At 39.1% G+C, this 19,744-nt stretch overlaps 1 protein-coding gene across 1 annotated transcript in view; it reads left to right on the top strand.

Moving 5' to 3' along the window:
* The window catches only part of LOC105490276 (transmembrane phosphoinositide 3-phosphatase and tensin homolog 2), a 93,267-nt gene that overhangs the window by 59,480 nt on the left and 14,043 nt on the right, over nucleotides 1–19,744 (top strand). The window contains 5 exon segments of the mRNA XM_071081565.1: nucleotides 1,989–2,049; nucleotides 2,862–2,943; nucleotides 3,044–3,132; nucleotides 17,534–17,595; nucleotides 19,368–19,448. Coding sequence (XP_070937666.1) covers nucleotides 1,989–2,049; nucleotides 2,862–2,943; nucleotides 3,044–3,132; nucleotides 17,534–17,595; nucleotides 19,368–19,448 — 375 coding nt within the window.

Genomic DNA, 19,744 nt, shown 5'->3' with positions numbered 1-19,744 from the left:
GTGGCGAGATCTCGGCTCACTGCAAGCTCCGCCTCCCGGGTTCACGCCATTCTCCTGCCTCAGCCTCCCGAGTAGCTGGGACTACGGGCGCCCACAACCGCGCCCGGCTAATTTTTTGTATTTTTAGTAGAGACGGGGTTTCACCGTGGTCTCGATCTCCTGACCTTGTGATCCACCCGCCTCGGCCTCCCAAAGTGCTGGGATTACAGGCGTGAGCCACCGCGCCCGGCCCGGATTTTCTCATTAAAAGAGAAAGCGTTGGCCGGGCGCGGTGGCTCAAGCCTGTAATCCCAGCGCTTTGGGAGATCGAGACGGGCGGATCACGAGGTCAGGAGATCGAGACCATCCTGGCTAACACGGTGAAACCCCGTCTCTACTAAAAAATACGAAAAAAAAAATACTAGCTGGGCGAGGTGGCGGCGCCTGTAGTCCCAGCTACTCGGGAGGCTGAGGCAGGAGAATGGTGTGAACCCGGGAGGCTGAGGCAGGAGAATGGTGTGAACCCGGGAGGCGGAGCTTGCAGTGAGCTGAGATCCAGCCACTGCACTCTAGCCTGGGCAACAAGCAAGACTCCGTCTCAAAAAAAAAAAAAAAAAAAAGAGAAAGGGTTAATTTCATGGGTGCAAATGGCATGTCATTGTTTTGACTTCTTTGTTGGTGACACTGAATATTTATGTAGGTTTTTAATCAGTTGGATTTTCTCTTTTATGAATTGTTTATGTCCTTGGCCCATTTATCTATAAGGTGAGTGAGTAATATTTAAGTTGTTGTTAATGAATTATTAATTTATCATACTAGGCATAGTCCCCAGTCAGTCAATTTTTCTGAAAAATCGTTTCCCCTGTTATTCATTATAGGATTTTTAAGCAGAAATTTCAGATTTTTATGAAGTCAAACCTAAGCCTGTTGATCTTCCACTGATTCAACACTTTCAGTTCTTCCTCATCCAAAGAACTGATTAAAATTTGCTTAAATTTCTCATAGATATTTGTAGTTTTTATATGTGATTTCTAAACCCGTATGGATTTTATGTAAGAAATTCCATGAATTCTGAAGTATATAAAACTGTTCATCCTTGCCTCCCCCACTGCAGATTCAGAGTGTTCATCTTTTTGACTTACTATTTCTTCCTAAAAGAGATAGCCAGTTGAATAAATGGATGACTTTAGTACCTTAATTTTATTTTTCTCAATATTAAGCCAGTAAATGCTGCTCTGAGGGTAGCATACTAATCAGTTTTAAAATTTTGTATCATTTTTGTTGTTGCACAGAGATATATACGTGTGTGTATGTTTCAGAAAGATATTTACTGAAAGTTGGATTCATATAGCAGTATTAACTGCATTTTAAATAACTACTATTTGGTTTTCATTTTAAAGGTTACACGTATGTATACATTATATATACACACACTTATAGGTACACATATATCTTCATTTAAAAAATAGGAGAACAGATGAGCCAAAAAAGTCTCCATATTGTTACCAGTTATTTAAAATTTGATATGTTTATCTTTTTCTATCATGCATATACACAATCATACTATATACTTTTTGCATGTATTTGTTTACATAGTGCTTAGGTAGACTGTAATATGCAGATCACTCTCTAAAGATGTATCTATTCCGAATTAAATAAGAACCAATATGAATTAGATTTAAACAAGAACCACATTAACTGTGAATTAATGATTTAGAACAAATTACTTAAAGTTAGTTCCCCAGCTAATTTCCTTATCTGATTGCTTTAAACAGTGTGTATTTACAATAGAGACTCATCTGAGTGGCCAAACGCACTTTGTGGACTATTTGAAAAATCACAGTGGATTAGAACTTGAAATTTGCATACCCTCGTGTTCCCTGAATCTCCCCTAGAAGATGCGAGTGAGAGACAAATTAATCAAAGTAATAACCATTGTAGGTTCCCCCTAGGAAATAGCTTATGTTGGTGCCATGTAAATATGTAAGCTATGTGTTTGTCTTTTTTAGGAAGTCGTGCGGTTTCTAGATAAGAAACATCCAAATCACTATCGAGTCTATAATCTATGCAGTATGTACATTACTCTCTATTTGCTACTGTAGATAGAAAACAGATTACTGTATGTAAGAAGATGATTTTGTGTTTTTATTGCATTTAATCATAAGTATTTGGTGGTGGCAAGGAATGAATTTAAAAATCCCCATCTTGGACTGGCCCCATTTAGTAGAAGGAGTTAGCCCAGCAGCACAAAGCACCCTGTGAAGGAGGCGGCTTTGGCAGGACCTGTGAGGCTGGAGTGGAAGCAAACCATTTTAGGGAAGATCTGTTCTAGCGACATTAGGTTTAGGAAAATCTTTCGTTTTTCCTGCCAGATTGTGTTATGAGGACATAGACGATTTAACAAATGAGTCCTCGGCCCCATCCGCAGTGGGCTGTGATGAGAGCAGGACCCTAGATGGGAGAAAAGGAAACACTCTGGAAAATAGGCTGTAACCCAGCTTCATACTCTGTCTCTCTCGACTTTTCCCTCTACCTGTATACTCAATAGACATTTTCAGGGGGCCATCATTTTGGTCAGCTACATTTGCCTCTTGTGTGGTTTCTAACTGCCCTGCAATAATATGATGAATGGTCTGCTAGAAAGTTAAAAATTATACCTATGAAACAAAAATAGTTGAGTTTGGGTTACATGAGATGGATAAACCACTACCATCCTTACGTTTTTGAGACCCCGTGTTTATTTTAGAGCGGCAGGAGCAACTTGGAAAGCTCTTTTTGAAGATAGATAAGGAATTCTAACAAGATATGTTAACTTATTTATAAGTTCATCATTTATTATGTTATTCCCTATAGAGATATGACATACATATTATTTATTTTAGGTGAAAGAGCTTATGATCCTAAGTACTTCCATAATAGGGTCAGTAGAATCATGATTGATGATCATAATGTCCCCACTCTACAGTAAGTTTTATGCTAAGTTGACTATCAGAAGAGGGCTAAATATATTGGGTTTGATTTTTTGAAAATATTTTAACTAAAAGTCTTAAACTTTTGAAATCAGTGAGATGGTGGTTTTCACCAAGGAAGTAAATGAGTGGATGGCTCAAGATCCTGCAAACATCGTAGCAATTCACTGTAAAGGAGGCAAAGGTAATAACATTTTCCTTTTTATTTCTCCCTTTCTAAAGACATGGAAATATAGATAAAGTACAAGAACAAAATACATATTGCTATTAATACGTATTAACAATTGTTAGCATTTTAAAATATTAGCTGCAAGACTGAAAGAAGGGGAGGAGAAAGGAAAGAGGAGAGGAGGAAGGGTAGGCGATAGGGAGAGGAGAAGGAAGGGAAGAAAGCAGGAAAAAAGAACTAAGGAAGGTTGAGCATATTTTCCCTTGTTTTCCTAGTATTTGGATTTCTTTATTTTTGGTTTGCCAGTTTGTATCTCTCAAAATACAAACAGTCTTTAATTTTAGAATGTCAGAGTACTTTTATTTTATTTAAGGCTGATCTTTTTAAATTTTTAAATTAACATAAAAATCTATTTATGGTGTACAATATGATGTTTTGATGTCTATAAACATTGTGAAATGGTTAAATCAAGCTAATTGACGTATGCATTACTCCACATGTTTTTGTGGAGTAATTTAAAATCTACTCTCTCAGCAGTTTTCAAGTATATATTAACTATGGTCACTATGTTGTACAATGAATTTCCTGAACTTATTCTTCCTAATTGAAATTTTGCATCCTTTAATCAACATCTCAGGCTGGGCGCAGTGGCTCACACCTGTAATCCCAGCACTTTGGGAGGCTGAGGCAGGTGGATCACATGGTGAAGCCCTAGCTCTACTAAAAATACAAAACATTAGCTGGGTGTGGTGGCATGCATCTATAATCCCAGCTACTCGGGAGGCTGAGGCAAAAGAATCACTTGAACCCGGAAGGCAGAGGTTGCAGTGAGCCGAGATCGCACCATTGCACTCTAGCCTGGACAACAAGAACAAAACTCTATCTTAAAAATATAATAATAAAGTAAAAACCAATATCTCTACAATTCCCCGAGTTTTGTCCCCCCCAGCCCCTGGTAACCACCATTCTACTCTCTGCTTCTATGAATCTGACTTTTTTAGATTCCACAAATAAGTGGGACGTGCAGTATTTGTCTTTCTATGCCTGGCTTATTTCACTTAGCATAGTGTTCTCCAGGTTCATTCATATTGTCTCAAGTGACAGGATATCCTCTCAGGCTGAAGAGTATGCCTTTATTTGCACATGCCACATGTTCTTTATCCATTCCTCCACTGATGACATTTACATGGACTCCATAGCTTGGGTATTAGGAATAATGCTGCAGTGAACGCAGGAGTGCAGATTTCATTTCCTTTGGATATATACCCAGAAGTGGAATCTCCAAATCATATGGTAGTTCTATTCTTGGTTTTCTGAGGGATCTCAGTGCTGTTTTCCATAATAACTACTAATTTACATTCACACCAACAGTGTACGAGGGGGATCCCTTTTCTCTACATCCTCACCAACTCTTTTGTCTTTTTGTTAATGACCGTTCTAACAGGCGTGAGGATATCACTTTGTGTTTAATTTGCTTTTCCCCGATGATTAACGATGTTTAGCATTTCCTCATATACCTCTTGGCCACTTGTGTGTCTTCTTTTGGGAAATATCTTTTCAGGTTCTTTGCCCATTTTCTAGAGAAGTAACTTGTTCTCTTGCTATTGTGTTGTCTGAGTTCATTTGTTTAAAAAATCTGTTAACCTGTTATCGAATGTATGCTTTGTAGATGTTTTCTCCCGTTCTGTAGGTTGTCTCTTTACTCCATCAATGTTTCCTTTGCTGTGCAAAAGCATTTTAGTTTGATACAGTATCATTTGTCTACTTTTTCTTTTGTTGCCTATGCTTTTCAGTCATATCCAAAAATATCTTGTCCCAGACCAGCGTCAAGAAGATTTTCACCTATGTTTTCTTCTAGTAGTTTTTCAATTTCAGGTTTCACAGTTAAGCATTTACTTTGAGTTGATTTTTGTATATGGGTGAGATAGGGTGTAATTTCATTCTTCCACCAGTGGATATTCAGTTTGCCCAGTATCGTTTATTGAAGAGACTGTCCTTTCCCCATCTTGGACTCTTGGCACCTTTGTTGAACATCAGCTGACTATAAATGCATGGATTTATTCTGGGCTTTCTGTTCTGTTCCATTGATCTATATGTCTGTTTTTGTTCCAGTAATATTAAGGTTGTTCTTAAACTTTGTGAGAACTGTTAGTTTAAGGGAGCCAACAGAGATGGTATTTCAAAAATTATACTGGAATTTTTATAGTCTAATTATACAAAGAAGTTGACATTGGTGGGGTTAAAATGGGGGGAAAAGCCCCATTTTGTAAGTCCAACCAATTTAAGTTTAGCTAGATTTTCTCTCATTCAGGTTTAGGCTTTAAATAATCATCTAAGCATATTTCACAATTTTTGACAAGCATAAATAATTACATTTTTAGTGGGCTGTAAATCAATTTTTATATCAAATTCCAGGAAAACGTAACACTGTAAACTGACTTACATAATTCAGTAAAATCAAGTTTTAGTCTTATTGGCTAGTTTCAAGCGCATTAGTTAATATACAGGTTCTGTGTTTAGCTCTACAGATTGGAATATTGTATATAAACTGGCAGTTTACAATACCATAGTTAAATTAAGAATATAGAGGCTGAATCATTTGAAATGGGCAGTTTTTAACCATCTTTTGCTTTAAAAGTGGCCATTTCACATTGCCTAACCTAAAATGTTATTATTCAAGAAGTTAGCATCAGTTTTCTATTAACTAATGCTAATTCCTTGCTTGAAGGAAAGCATTCATTTCAAATTTGACTTTTTTCTTTTTTGCTGAGAGGGGGTTTACATTATTCTGTGTTCACAGAATATTTTGTTGATATTGTTAAAGGTTGTTTAGAGGGCTATTATTCAGCTGGTATGTACCAGAGCAGCCTCTTTTTTTAAGTGCTCATTCATATTAGTCTTGCTGTCTTCTGTGGTTGCTGCCTGCAGGTTACCAATAGTATCATGATAGTAAACATATTTTATATTGATTTATAGGAGTTCTTCAAAGAACCTGAATGCCAATTTTTCTTAGTGTTACAATTATATTCTCCCAACATGTTGCCTTTTAAATTTGATTGTGATTTATTTTGTTGTACAAAAGTTTGTAAATTTTTGTTTTGTTTTGAGACATGGTCTCACTCTGCCACCCAGGCTGGAGTGCAGTGGCACGATCTCGGCTCATTGCAGCCTGAACCTCCTGGGGCTCAAGCGATCCTCCCATCTCAGCCCCTCTGAGTAGGTGGGACTACGGGCGAGCATCACCATGCCTGGCTAATTTTTGTATTTTGGTAGAGACAGGGTCTCACTATGTTGCCCAGACTGGTCTCGAACTCCTGGACTCAAGTGATCCACCCACCTCAGCTTCCCAAAGTGCTGGGATTACAGGCATGAGCCATCGTGCCTGGAGAGAAGTTTGTAATTTTGAATGTAGTAAAATTTGTTCATCTATGTGTGTGTATGTATTTCATGCTTTTCTGTCACATTTAAGAAATTCACCCCGATACTGATGTAGTAAAGATATTCCACATTTCTTCAAAAATATTCAAGTTCCATTTTTAATATTTGGGTCTTTAATCTAATTGGAAGTTGGGGGAAGTATTTTGTTCATATAGATAACCAATTGCCCTAACACCATCAATTGCATGCTATTTTGTTCTCCATTAATTCGTAATTCCTCTCAGTAATATACCAAGTTTCTATACATATTCAAAACTGTTTCTAAGTTCTCTCTACCACACTTTTGTGATTATTGTAGCTTTATAATATAGTTTGATAAAGGCACAATAGTCTTGCTCTCCTTGGAACTTAATTATTACGTTCAATTTTAAAATGATTTTGTGAACTGCCATAATAAAACACTTTTATGATTTTTGTTGGAACTACATTGAATTTATAGATTAACTTGACAGAACTGACAACTTTGAGATATTGAGTTGTACATGTGAATTATCTTGTTCATTGTTTAATAATATTTTATACTTTTTTTTATCATGTCTTTCACATCTTTTCAAAAATTCATTCCTACACAAATTGTGACTGAAAATGGAATCTCTTTTTTTCTATTACATTTAGGTTGTGTCCAGTTTTTACTGTGATAAATAGTGCTGCTTTTTTTTTTTTTTTTTTGAGATAAAATCTCACTGTATCACCCAGACTGGAGTGCAGTGGCATGATTTCAGTTCATCGTAACCTCTGCCTCCTGAGTTCAAGCAATTCTCGTGCCTGAGCCTCCCAAGTAGCTGGGAATTTTTTTTTTTTTTTTTTTTTTTTTGAGACGGAGTCTCGCTCTGTCGCCCAGCCCAGGCTGGAGTGCAGTGGCACGATCTCGGCTCACTGCAAGCTCCGCCTCCCGGGTTCACGCCATTCTCCTGCCTCAGCCTCCCGAGTAGCTGGGACTACCGGCGCCCACAACCGCGCCCGGCTAATTTTTTGTATTTTTAGTAGAGACGGGGTTTCACCGTGGTCTCGATCTCCTGACCTTGTGATCCGCCCGCCTCGGCCTCCCAAAGTGCTGGGATTACAGGCGTGAGCCACCGCACCCGGCCAAGTAGCTGGGATTACAGGCATCCACCATCACACCCAGCTGTATTTTTAGTAGAGATGGGGTTTTGCCATGTTGTCCAGGCTGGCCTCAAACTCCTAACCTCAAGTGATGCGCCTTCCTCTGCCTCCCAAAGTGCTGGGATTACAGGCATGAGCCACCGCGCCTAACCCAATAATACTGCTTTTAAAAATACACATTTCTTGTTGCACATACGGCCACATTTTTGTTGAGTATATACCTTGGACTAAAATTGTTCTCTCTTAGGGTAATGAATCTTGAACTTTACTTGATAATGTCACCTGTTTTCTAAAACAGTAGTACCGATTTTTACTCCACTGGTATTGTACACTTCAAGCATTCCATGTCTTCCCCAATACTTACAATTCTGAGTATTTCTATTTTTAGCCTTTGGGGGTTTGTGTGATGGCATCTTATGGTGGTGATCATTTGCATTTCTTTAATTACTAATAAGGTTGAGGAAGTTTTCTTAAGATTATTATGTATTTGGATATCCTTTCTGTAAAGTAACTTTTTAATTTTCTTAACCATTTTTCTCCTGGTTTATTCATCCTTTTTCTCTTGATTGTAGGAATTATTTATGCATTCTGATTTCAGTTCTGTTATTGATCATAAATGTATTCAGGAAAGCTTTTCTGCTCTGTGATTTGCCTTTTCTCTCTCTCAGGAGTATCCTGTGGTTGACAGAAGTTCTTAGTTGTATTACCGTCGTAGGTATCATGCTTTCCCTTTATACAGTTTGTGTGTTTGTGTCCTGATTAAGACAATTTTCTTTGAGTTTAAAGGACATTTTACTACTATGTTTTCTTCTAGAAGGTTCATTCCTTTTAAAATTGATTTATGTGTGTGGTGTGAGGAAGGCATCAGGTTTCATCTTTTTCCATGTATGGCTATCCAATTATTCCAGCACATGGGTGAGAAGATTTTCATTGCTTTACTACCCTGCAGAACATGAATCTGTTTCTGACCTTTCTGTTCTGTTCATCGATTTTTCATCTGTGTGCCAACAGCACAACTATCTTACTGTAGCTTTCTAATACGTCCTCATTTCCAGTCATGTGAGTATAACCATCTTTTTCTTTTTCTTCACAATGGTTTGGGTATTTTAGGTCATCTACATTTCCATATAAATTTGGGAATCAACTAGTCAAATTACACACACTGGATAGAAATTTGCTTGGAATTGCATTGAATTTATAGACTGGGGAGAATTGAATTTTTACAATATTGACTCATCCAACCCATGAACAGAGGTGTTCTCTCATTGAGTTGGGTCCTCTTCAATTTCTCTTTACAATGCTTTCTCGTTTTCTGTGTAGAAAGCTTGCGTATTTTTGGTGAGATTTATTCCTAGACTTCTTTTGTGATTATTTAAATGACATCCCTTTAAAATGTTTATTTTCTAAATGTTTTTTGTTGTTTTAAATGCAGTTCATTAATTAATCTTGCAATTAGCAACTTTCCTAAACTCACTTTTTTTTTTTTTTTTTTTGAGGTAGGGTCTCATTCTGTCACCCAGGCTGGAGTGCAGTGGCACGATCATGGCTCACTATAGCCTCAACCTCCCTGGGCTCAGGTGATCCTCCCATATCAGCCTCTTGAGTAGCTAGGACTGCAGGCAGGTGCCACCATGCCCAGCTAATTTTTTGATTTTTTTGTAGAGATGGGGTTTTGCTATGTAGCCCAGGTAGGTCTCAAACTCCTAGGCTCAAGTGATCTGCCAGCCTCAGCCTCCGCCTCCCAGAGTGCTAGGACTGCAGGCCTGAGCCACTGTGTCCAGCCTAAACTCACTTATTAGTTCTACTAATTTATCTATAGATTCTTTTGGATTTTATGGTACATGATTACGTCATATGAAAATAATAAATTGTATTTTTTCCATTTCAGTCATTTCTCTCCCCTAGCACTGGCTAGAACCTTTAGTACAGCGTAAAATTACAAGTGGCTATAGCAACCATCAACATACAGTTCCATTCTCAAAGGAAAAGCTTTCAACATCTCTCCAATTGCTTTATGAGTGTGTGTGTGTGCGCGCGTGCGTGTGTGTGAGAGAGCTACCATTTATCAGATTAAGAAATTCCTTGGCTGGGCGCCGTGACTTATACCTGTAATCCCAGCACTTTGGGAGGCCCAGCGGGGCAGATCACTTGAGGCCAGAAGTTTAAGACCAGCCTAGGCAACATGGTGAAACCCCATCTCTACTAAAAAATATAAAAATGTGCCAGGTGTGGTGGCGCATGCCTGCAATGCCAACTACCCTGGCAGAGGTGAGAGAATCACTTGAACCCAGGAGGCAGAGGCTGCAGTGAGCCAACATCGCACTGCTGCTCTCCAGCCTGGATAACAGAGTGAGACTCTGTCTCAAAAAACGAAACAAAACAAAACAAAAAGAAAGAAAGAAAAAAGAAATTCCTTTAGTTTACTAAGAGTTTTTTTTTAATCATGAATGGATGTTGAATTTTTAAAGATTTTTCTGAATCTTTGAGATGATAATTTTTCTACTTTATCCTATAAATGAATGTGGTTAATTACATTGATTAAGTGGTAAACCAACATATTTCTGGAATAAACGTAATTGTGCTGTATTATTTTGTTAAATAATCATTAAATTATTTTATTATTAAATTGCCAGATCCTGTTTGTTAATATTTTGTTTAGGATTTTTAAATTCATGTCATCTGGGCGATTGGTTATAATTTTCCTTCCTCATAGTTTTTTTCAAATCTTGGCTTTGTAAAATGAGTTAGATTTCATTTTCTCTGTTTTTATTCTCTGGGTAAATTTATGCGTGCTGATTTTCTTCCTTCTTAAGTATAAAGTGAAATTCACCAGTGAAGGCACATTGGCCTAGAGTTTTTTCTGGAGGGAAGTATTTAAATTATGGCTCAATTCCACATATAGAATTTTTTAATAATTTTATTTATTTTGCCCATTTTGGCAGATTATAGTTTTCCCAGCATTTGTCCATTTAATCTAACTTTGAACTGTCTTAACATCAAATTGTTCACAATATCATTTTACCATTTTAATGTCTACAGAGGTGTTTCTTTTCTTATTCCTTACATTGCTTTCTTGGTACCTTCTCCCCTTTTTTCTTTTGATTAGTCTCACCAGGGATTTATCAATTTTACTAGTCTTTTAAAAGTACCAAATTTTTGGCCTTATTGGTGGTCTCTATTTTTAATTTATTTTTTATTTCATCAATTACTATTATATTTCATATTTTCTTCTGCACTCTTTGGGTTAATTTGTTCTTTTCCTGACTTCTTGACATGTGTAATTCTTAGAGTGTCAACCACTGTCTTTTCTATTTACCATTTAAGGCTACAAGTTTTCCCCAAGAATTGCTTTAGTTTCATCCCATAAATTTTTATTTGTAGTGTTTTTATTTTACTTAGTTCAAACTATTTTCCAGTTTTGACTGTGCTTGCTTTTTTTTGACCCATGAGTTTTGTGGAAGTATATTTCCTTATTTCCAAACATGAAAATTTTGTATTTATCTTTAAATTTTTGATTTCTGATTATATTGTGTTGTGGACACAGAACATACTATGTATTTTTTTTCTTTTTTAGTTCTTTGAAAATTGTTTAGACTTGCTTTATGGCCCAGAATTTGGTCAATATTATCAGATGTTTTCTGTACATTTCAAAAGAACATGTATTACGCATTGTTGAGAACAGCGTTCTATGTACATCTATTTGTCAATTATTTTATTTAACTCTCCTATATTCCTACTGACATTCTGTTTTCGTTTGATTGAATTTTAATAATATAATTCTTTCCTTCTCACCCTCTGTCATTACCTTGGAAGTCATATACTTCTTTTCTGTGTTTTTAGTAATTACTGTAAAGATTTCAACCTGCATCCTTGATTTAGCTATTAATTTTTATTTATGTTGAGCCTGCATCTAGAAATCTTCCTAAACTCTCTCATTAGATTAAGGAGTTATTCTACAGATTTACTTACCACACTGACTTTCTACACTGGTTAGGCCTGCAGTATATTGTTAAACGGAAGCAGTGAAGAGAGGGCATTTTCGTTTAATTCCAGGCTTTAAAGAAAATGCTGTCAATATTATGTCATTAATATGATGTTCCTGGTAGGTATTTTGGTAGATTCTCTTTGTTGAGTTAACGAAGTTTCCTAGTTTTTGTTAATTTTTAAAGCCACAGGTGAATTTTAGTGAATGCTTTTTCCTGCATTATTGAGATAATTGTAAGGTATGTCTTCTTTAATCAATGAATATGATAAATTGCATTAATATAGATTTCTGATATAGGATGATTCTTGTACTCTTTTATTGTTTGTCTTTTAATGGGAAAAACACATTTGTTTTCTTTTTGAGCTTAGTTTTTTTGGTATAATGTAACTTTTATTTTAGTTTCGGAAGTACATGTGCAGGTTTATTGGTAATATCGTGTGATGCTGAGGTTTGGGGTATGATTGATCACATCACCCAGGTACTGCGCATAGGACCCAATAGTTAGTTTTTCAACCTGTGCTCTTTTCTGCTGAGCCCCCTCTAGAACTCCCCAGTGTCCATTATTGCCGCCTTTATGTCCATGAGCACCCATTGTTTAGCTTTCACTTATGAGTGAGAACATACGGTATTTGGTTTTTTGTTCCTGCATTAATTTGCTCAGGATAATGACTTCAGCTGCATCCATGATGCTGCAAAGGAAATGATTTCTTTTTTTTTTTTTTTTCGAGATGGAGTTTTGCTCTTGTTGCCCAGGCTGGAGTGCAATGCGGAATCTTGGCTCACTGCAACCTCCACCTCCCAAGTTCAAGCAGTTCTCCTGCCTCAGCCTCCCAAGTAGCTGGGATTACAAGTGCCTGTCACCACGCCCAGCTAATTTTTGTATTTTTAGTAGAGATGGGGTTTCACCACGTTGGCCAGGCTGCTCTCAAGCACCTGACCTCAGGTAATCCACCCACCTCAGCCTCCCAAAGTGCTGGCATTACAGGCATGAGCCACCATGCCCAGCCTGTTTTTTTGTTTTTGTTTTTGTTTTTGTTTTTTTAAGATGGAGTCTTGCTCTGTTATCCAGGCTGGAGTACAGTGGCGCAATCTCGGCACACTGCAACCTCCGCCTCCTGGGTTCAAGCGATTCTCCTGCCTCAGCCTTCTGAGTCACTGAGATTACAGGTGTGCGACACCACGCCCGGCTAATTTTTGTATTTTTAGTAAAGATGGAGTTTCACTATGTTGGCCAGGCTGGTCTTGAACTCCTGACCTCAAGTGATCTGCCTGCCTTGGCCTCCCAAAGTGCTGGGATTACAGATGTGAGCCACTGCACCTGGCCCATGGCTCTATTTTGAAGTATGTTCCTTTGATTCCTAGTTTCTTGAGTGTTTTTTTATTTTTTATCAAGAAAGATGTTGAATTTTATCAAATGCTTTTTTTTCTGCATCTATTGAGATGATCATGTGGTTTCTGTTTAATTCTCTTTGGTGAATCACATTTATTGATTTGCATGTGCTGGACCTTGTATCCTTGGAATGAAGCTTACTTGATTGTGAATTTTTTGATGTGCTGTTGGATTTGGTTTCCCAGTGTTTTGTTAAGGATTTTTGTGGCTGTCTTCATCATTGAGATTACCCTTTAGTTTTCTTTTTTTTATTGTGTCTTTGCCAGGTTTTGGTTTCAGGGTGATGCAGGATTCATGGAATGAATTAGAGAAGAGTCCCTCCTCAATTTTTTGGAATAGTTTCAGTAGAACTGGCACCAGTTCTTCTTTGTATATTTGATAGAATTCAGCTGTGAATACATCTGATCTAGGGCTTTTTTGGTTTGTGGGTGTTTTGTTTGTTTTTTTGGGATGGAGTCATGCTCTGTTGTCCAGGCTGGAGTGCAGTGCCATGATCTTGGCTCACTGCAACCTCTGCCTCCTGGGTTCAAGAAATTCTCCTGCCTCAGCCTGCCGAGTAGCTGGGATTACAGGCACCTGCCACCATGCCGGACTAATTTTTGCATTTTTAGTAGCAACGGAGTTTCACCATATTGGCCAGGCTGGTCTCGAACTCCTGTTCTCATGATCCGCCCACCCACCTCGGCCTCCCAAAACGCTAAGAGTTCTTTAGGTTTCTATTAGGTCCAATTGGTCAAGTGTTGAATTTAAGTCCAGAATTTCTTTGTTAGTTTTCAGTCTTTATGATCTGTGTAATGTTGTCAGTGGGGTGTTGAAGTCCCCTGACTATTGTTGTGTGGCTAAGTCTTTTCATAGGTCTAGAAGTATCTGTTTTATTAACCCACGTGAGCCAATGTTGGGTGCATATATGTTTAGGATAGTTAAGGCTTCTTGTTGAACTCCTTATCATTATGTAATGCCCTTCTTTGTCCTTTTTTACTGTTGCTGATTTAAAGCCTGTTTTATCTGTTTTAGGAATAGTGACCCCTGCTCTTTTTTGTGTTTTGTTTGTGTGATAGATCTTTCTTCAGCCCTTTACTTTGAACCTATTGGTGTTGTTACATGTGAGATGGGTCTCCTGAAGACAGCAGACAGATGGGTTTTGTTTTTTTAATCCAACTTGCCACTCTGACTTTTCTTTCTTTCTTTCTTTCTTTCTTTCTTTCTTTCTTTCTTTCTTTCTTTCTTTCTTTCTTTCTTTCTTTTCTTTTCTTTTCTTTTCTTTTCTTTTCTTTTTCTTTCTTTCTCTCTTTCTTTCTTTCTCTCTCTCTCTCTTTCTCTCTCTCTTTCTTTCTTTTCTTTTCTTTTCTTTCCCTTCTTGACAGACTCTCACTCTATCATCAGACTAGAGTGCAGTGGCACGATATTGGCTCACCACAACCTCTGACTCCTGGGTTCAAGTGATTCTCCTGCCTCAGCCTCCTGAGTAGCTGGGATTATAGGCATGTGCCACCACGCCTGGCTAATTTTTATATTTTTAGTAGAGAGAGGGTTTCACCATGTTGGCCAGGATGGTCTTGATCTCCTGACCTCATGATCCACCCGCCTTGGTCTCCCAAAGCGCTGGGATTACAGGAATGAGCCACTGCACCCAGCCCACTCTGTGACTTTTAAGTGGTTTAAACCATTTACATTCAAGGTTAATACTGACATGTGAGCTTTTCACCCTATCATGAAATTGTTAACTGGTTTCTTTGTACTTTCTATTGTGTGGTTGTTTTATAGGGTCTGTGAGCTATGTAGTTAAGTGTGTTTTTATGATAGCAGGTATCATTCTTTCATTTCCATGTTTACAACTCCCTTAGGCATCTCTTGTAAGACTGGTCTAGTGGCGATGAACTCTCTTGGCATTTGCTTCTCTAGAAAAATGTTTCTATTTCTCCTTCAGTCATGAAGCTTGGTTTGGCAGGATATGAATCTCTTGATTATGATTTATTTTCTTTCAGAATTCTGAAAATAGACCCCTCAATCTCTCCTGGCTTGTGAGGTTTCTGCTGAGACGTCTGCTGTTATCCTGATGGGGCTAACTTCGTATGTGATCTGGCCTTTTTCTCTAGTGCCTTTAGGGCTTTTTCTTTGACAGTGACCTTGGACAGTCTGGTGAGTATATGCCTTGGTAATGTTCATTTTTTATAGTATCTCACAGGTGCTGTCTGGCTTTATTGTACTTAGATGTCCATCTAGCAAGATTCAATACATTTTCTTGAATTATTTTCAAGAAATGAAATATGTTTTCCAGATTGTTTTCTTTTTCTCTTTCTCTCTAGGGAATACCAGTAATTTGTAGGTTTGGTCACTTTACATAATCTCATATTCTGACTTTCTTCACTTTTAAAAAATCTTTTTTCTTTATTTTTGTCTAACTGGATTGGTTCAAAAGACCAGTCTTCAAGCTCTGAAATTATGTTTTCTACTTTATCCAGTCTATTGATAAAGGTTTCAATTGTATTTTGAAATTCCTTAAGTGAGTTTTTTTAATTCCAGAAGTTCTGATTGATTTCTTATTCAGATGTTTATCTCTTCCACCTTTTCCTGGATTGATTTAGAAGTTTCTTTTTGTTGATTTCAACCTTGAATCTCATTGAGCTTCCTTGCAACCCAAGCTTTGAATTGTTTATTGTCATTTCTGAGTTTTCATTTTGGTAGGAAGCATTGCCAGAGAGCTGGTGTGATGCTTTGGTAGTGTCGCTACATTTAGATTTCTCATGGTGCCAGAATTCTTGCACGGGTCCTTCTCTTCTGGAGATGCTAGCACTTCTAATCTGTGTAATTATTTTTGTTTGGGTAGGGTTTTTTCTTTTTCTTTCCTCTCCTGTATTATTATTATTATTATTTTCTTCTTTCCCTTTCCCTCCTCCCTTGGGGGTGGACTGTAGAGCGCGCTGGGTAGGGTGTTTTTGGCCCGTGCGCTTCTGTCTGCAGGTTTTATGCTGCGTGTGTGGTTTGACTACCAGCCAGTAGAGGGCGCCGTGGGTAAGAGCTGGCTGGTGCCGGAGCCGCTGGCCGCGCGCTTGGTCCCTGTTCATTGGGCGGAGCGCTCTGTTGCCTCAGGCGACGGGCGGATTTCCGGGGCGCACAGTAATCGGAGCTCCCGCCCCGGCCCTCGGGGTAGCGGGACTGGGGGCACAAGATGGTGGAGCCCTGCAGGGAAGATCCCCCAGTCTTGTCCAGCTGGGAAAATGCCGGCAGCGTTCCCCTGTGTCTTTCCCTCGCAAAGTCTCCAAGTCTCGCCTCAAGTTAGCTCCAAGGCTGGGGAGACACAAGGCGCTTCCTCTGCCGGTGGCTTGGATCTCCGGTGGGAAGATGGGACAGAGGGGCGGGCTGTCTGTCTGTCTGTCTGTCTGTCTGTCTGTCTCACACACCGGGGCGCCACTCACTCACTTCTGTCAGTCCGAAAATCCGGTGGGAAGATGGGGCAGAGGGGCTGTCTGTCTGTCTGTCTCACATACCGGGGCGTCACTCACTCACTTCTGTCAGTCCGAAAATCCGGTAGGAAGATGGGACAGAGGGGCTGTCTGTCTGTCTGTCTGTCTGTCTCACATACTGGGGCGTCACTCACTCCTGTCAGTCCGAAAATCCGGTGGGAAGATGGGACAGAGGGGCTGTCTGTTTGTCTGTCTGTCTGTCTCACACACCGGGGCGCCACTCACTCCTGTCAGTCCGAAAATCCGCCGGAAAGATGGGACAGAGGGGCTGTCTGTCTGTCTGTCTGTCTGTCTCACATACCGGGGCGCCACTCACCACTTCTGTCAGTCCAATGCTGTCATGGGGGCTGCTGGCCTGCCTTGTCCTCCCCAGGATCTGGGTGTCCTTCCTAATTCCCGGGAATTGCCATTGTCTTTCTTAAATTAAAGCGCACAGAGTTGGTCTTTAGGTCCTTGCTTGCTATTTCCAAATGACTGAGGCATGCTAAAGCCCGTCATCTGCCGTCCTGGAAAAAACATCCTTGCATCCTTTAGAGAAATGGCACTTGGTGTTGATACATGGTGTTTCTACATTGCTGAATTCACTTTAAAAATATGTGTATGTTTTTAAATCTACATTTGTATTTGAGACTGGTGTAAAGTTATCTTTTCTTCTACTGTATTTGTGCAATTTTGGAATCAGTTATATTAATATACTAAATGAGTTGGGAATTTTTCTTTTTTACTATTATCCAAAAAAATTATAAAAGACATGAATCATTGCTTTCTTATACATTTAGTAAAAACCTCCTCGTGTCCTTTTGTGGACAGGTGGTGAGAGATATTTTTACTGTAAATGTAATTTGCGTGTTTTTCACCTGTGAGGCGGAGGTTGCGGTGAGCCAAGATTGTGCGACTGCACTCCAGCCTGCGTAACACAGCAAGACCCTGTCTCAAAAAAAGAGAGAAAATCAACTTAAAATGCACTCCTTGAATATTTCTGAGTGTATTTTTATACCACGTATGTTCCTTGAACTAACTTCTTTTCTTTTCTAGGAAGAACTGGAACTATGATTTGTGCCTTCCTTATTGCCTCCGAAATATTTTTAACTGCAGAGGTATGAAAGATGTTCTACAAACTTTGTCTTATGATAACTGAGTTTGCTAGTTCTGATACATCACTGGTAGGACGTTAAGATGATTATTTTAGTCATGATGCTTAGTAAAATTGTAATTCGAGAAGCAGTTTTTAGAAACTCTGTTTTCGATACTTTCTTGTTTACCATGCACTGGTTAGTAGCTGACTTAAGAATCTCTTTGGGCCGGGACAAGAGTGAGGTCAATGGGGTGCAAAATTTAAGGGAATGCTAAAAATTGCGATCATTAAAATAAATAATTTTAATGCAATATTTTAACAATAAAAATTAATGCAAAAAATTTATGATGTATACAATATCAACATTTTAAATAAAGACAAGACCTGTTGGGGAAGGATTAAGGTGAGGGGAGTAAAACCATGTTACACAAATAAAAAAAATTCAGTAATCAAGATGCTTCCCTCACTTCACCTGGCCCTGCTCTTACTCCTGCCAGTACCATGACTTCTTCCTTCCTCGTGAGAATAGTATCAAGCTTAATTAGATGACTCCAGCCTTGACCATCCTCACAACTCTTAGGTAGATAAAAAGCAACATTTCACAACTCAGAACAAAGCCTCTCCTGAATGTAAATGTCTTTGCTTAGTCAAGACATGGAGTCTGTGACCTCTAGAAATTTCTGATAAGACAAGGTGGGCTGTTTCCACTTAAAGCAGAGTTCTCAGTCATTTTTCTTTCTGCCATCTTCTTGCTGAGATGCTGCCATTTCCAGCAGCTCCGCTCGAGTTGTTTGGCCGACAGTCTCGGGAAGAGGTGGTGGTTACGCACAATGCCCAGCACTCAAGTTCCACCACCTTTTGTTTCTCTAATTTGAGATACACAGATTTTGAAAATGGATGTTCTAGGATGGTGTTTTTCAAGCTATGGATCATGATTTATCAGTGAGTTGTAAAATAAAGTTACTGGGTTGTAACTGACATCTTTTAAAAATAAAGTGGAATTAGACCAGAATAGAAAATATCAAAAGGTTTAAATATTGGTGTGGGTGTGTGTGTGTGTGTCTCCTAGGTTTATTAATGTGGATTGCAGCTTAAAAAACAAACGTTCGACAGTCATTGACAGCTATTGATCCGGAGCCCTAGACTGAGATCCAGGGACCTGTATTCCAGGCCTGAGCTGCCTCTAACTGGCTGCAGCATCTCCAGGGCAGATTGCTTGGTTTTCTTTTGGTCTCACTGTTGTCATTTGTAATATGGAAAGAAGGGTTGGACCAGATGCTTTCTAAGGTCTTTCCAGCTCTAAAATTTTATGAATTTGTGAATGCTTGAATGAGAGAAGTCCTAATTTTGTTATTTTGGGTAGCCTCTACCCAAAGATCACTGCGGCCGGGCACGGGTGGCTCACATCTTTAATCCCAGCACTTGGGAAGCTGAGGCAGGCGGATCTCTTGAGGTCAGGAGTTTGAGAGCACCCCGGCCAACACGGTGAAACCCCTATCTCTACTAAAAATACAAAAAATTAGCTGAGCATGGTGGTACACACCTGTAGTCCCAGCTACTCAGAAGGCTGAGGCAGTAGAATCGCTTGAACCCAGGAGGCAGAGGTTGCAGTGAGCTTAGATCCTGCCGCTGTACTCCAGTCTGGGTCACAGAGCAAGACTACCAAAAAACAAAGAAACAAACAAATCACTGACTTTAGGAAAGAAGGTGGGCGTAGAAACACTAAGGGTACCTAATCTAGGAAAGGAAAGAGTGCAGATGAACCATGGTTGGATTGTACCCTTTTTTTTGTAGGAAAGCCTATATTATTTTGGAGAAAGGCGAACAGATAAAACCAACAGCAGTAAATTTCAGGGAGTAGAAACTCCTTCTCAGGTAAGTTTTCTTTTGAAAAGTGGGAGTTTTTTTAGGGGAGTGGGTTAAGATTGCCGCCTGTTACTTGGTTTCATTTTAGACCCTGGTGATCAGGCAGCAGCAGTTGGGTGCCCTGCAACAGGCCTTGGTCCCTCCTGAGTCTGAGGGTCAGGCTTCAGGTGCTGCCCACATGCTGGGGACTCTGGCTTCTCCCCAGAGCACCTGCTTTCTGGTCTATCCTGGTTATTGTTTACGGAGCTCAGGAGTTGATTATTTTCCCAAAGTAGGAAGGTCCAGTACCCAAGGCTGCAGGACCC

This window comes from Macaca nemestrina, chromosome 16 (genome assembly GCF_043159975.1).
Source record: "Macaca nemestrina isolate mMacNem1 chromosome 16, mMacNem.hap1, whole genome shotgun sequence".
NCBI lineage: Eukaryota > Metazoa > Chordata > Mammalia > Primates > Cercopithecidae > Macaca > Macaca nemestrina.
Note: the sequence above shows the minus strand (reverse complement) of the source record. Positions and strands in the feature narration are given on the sequence as shown.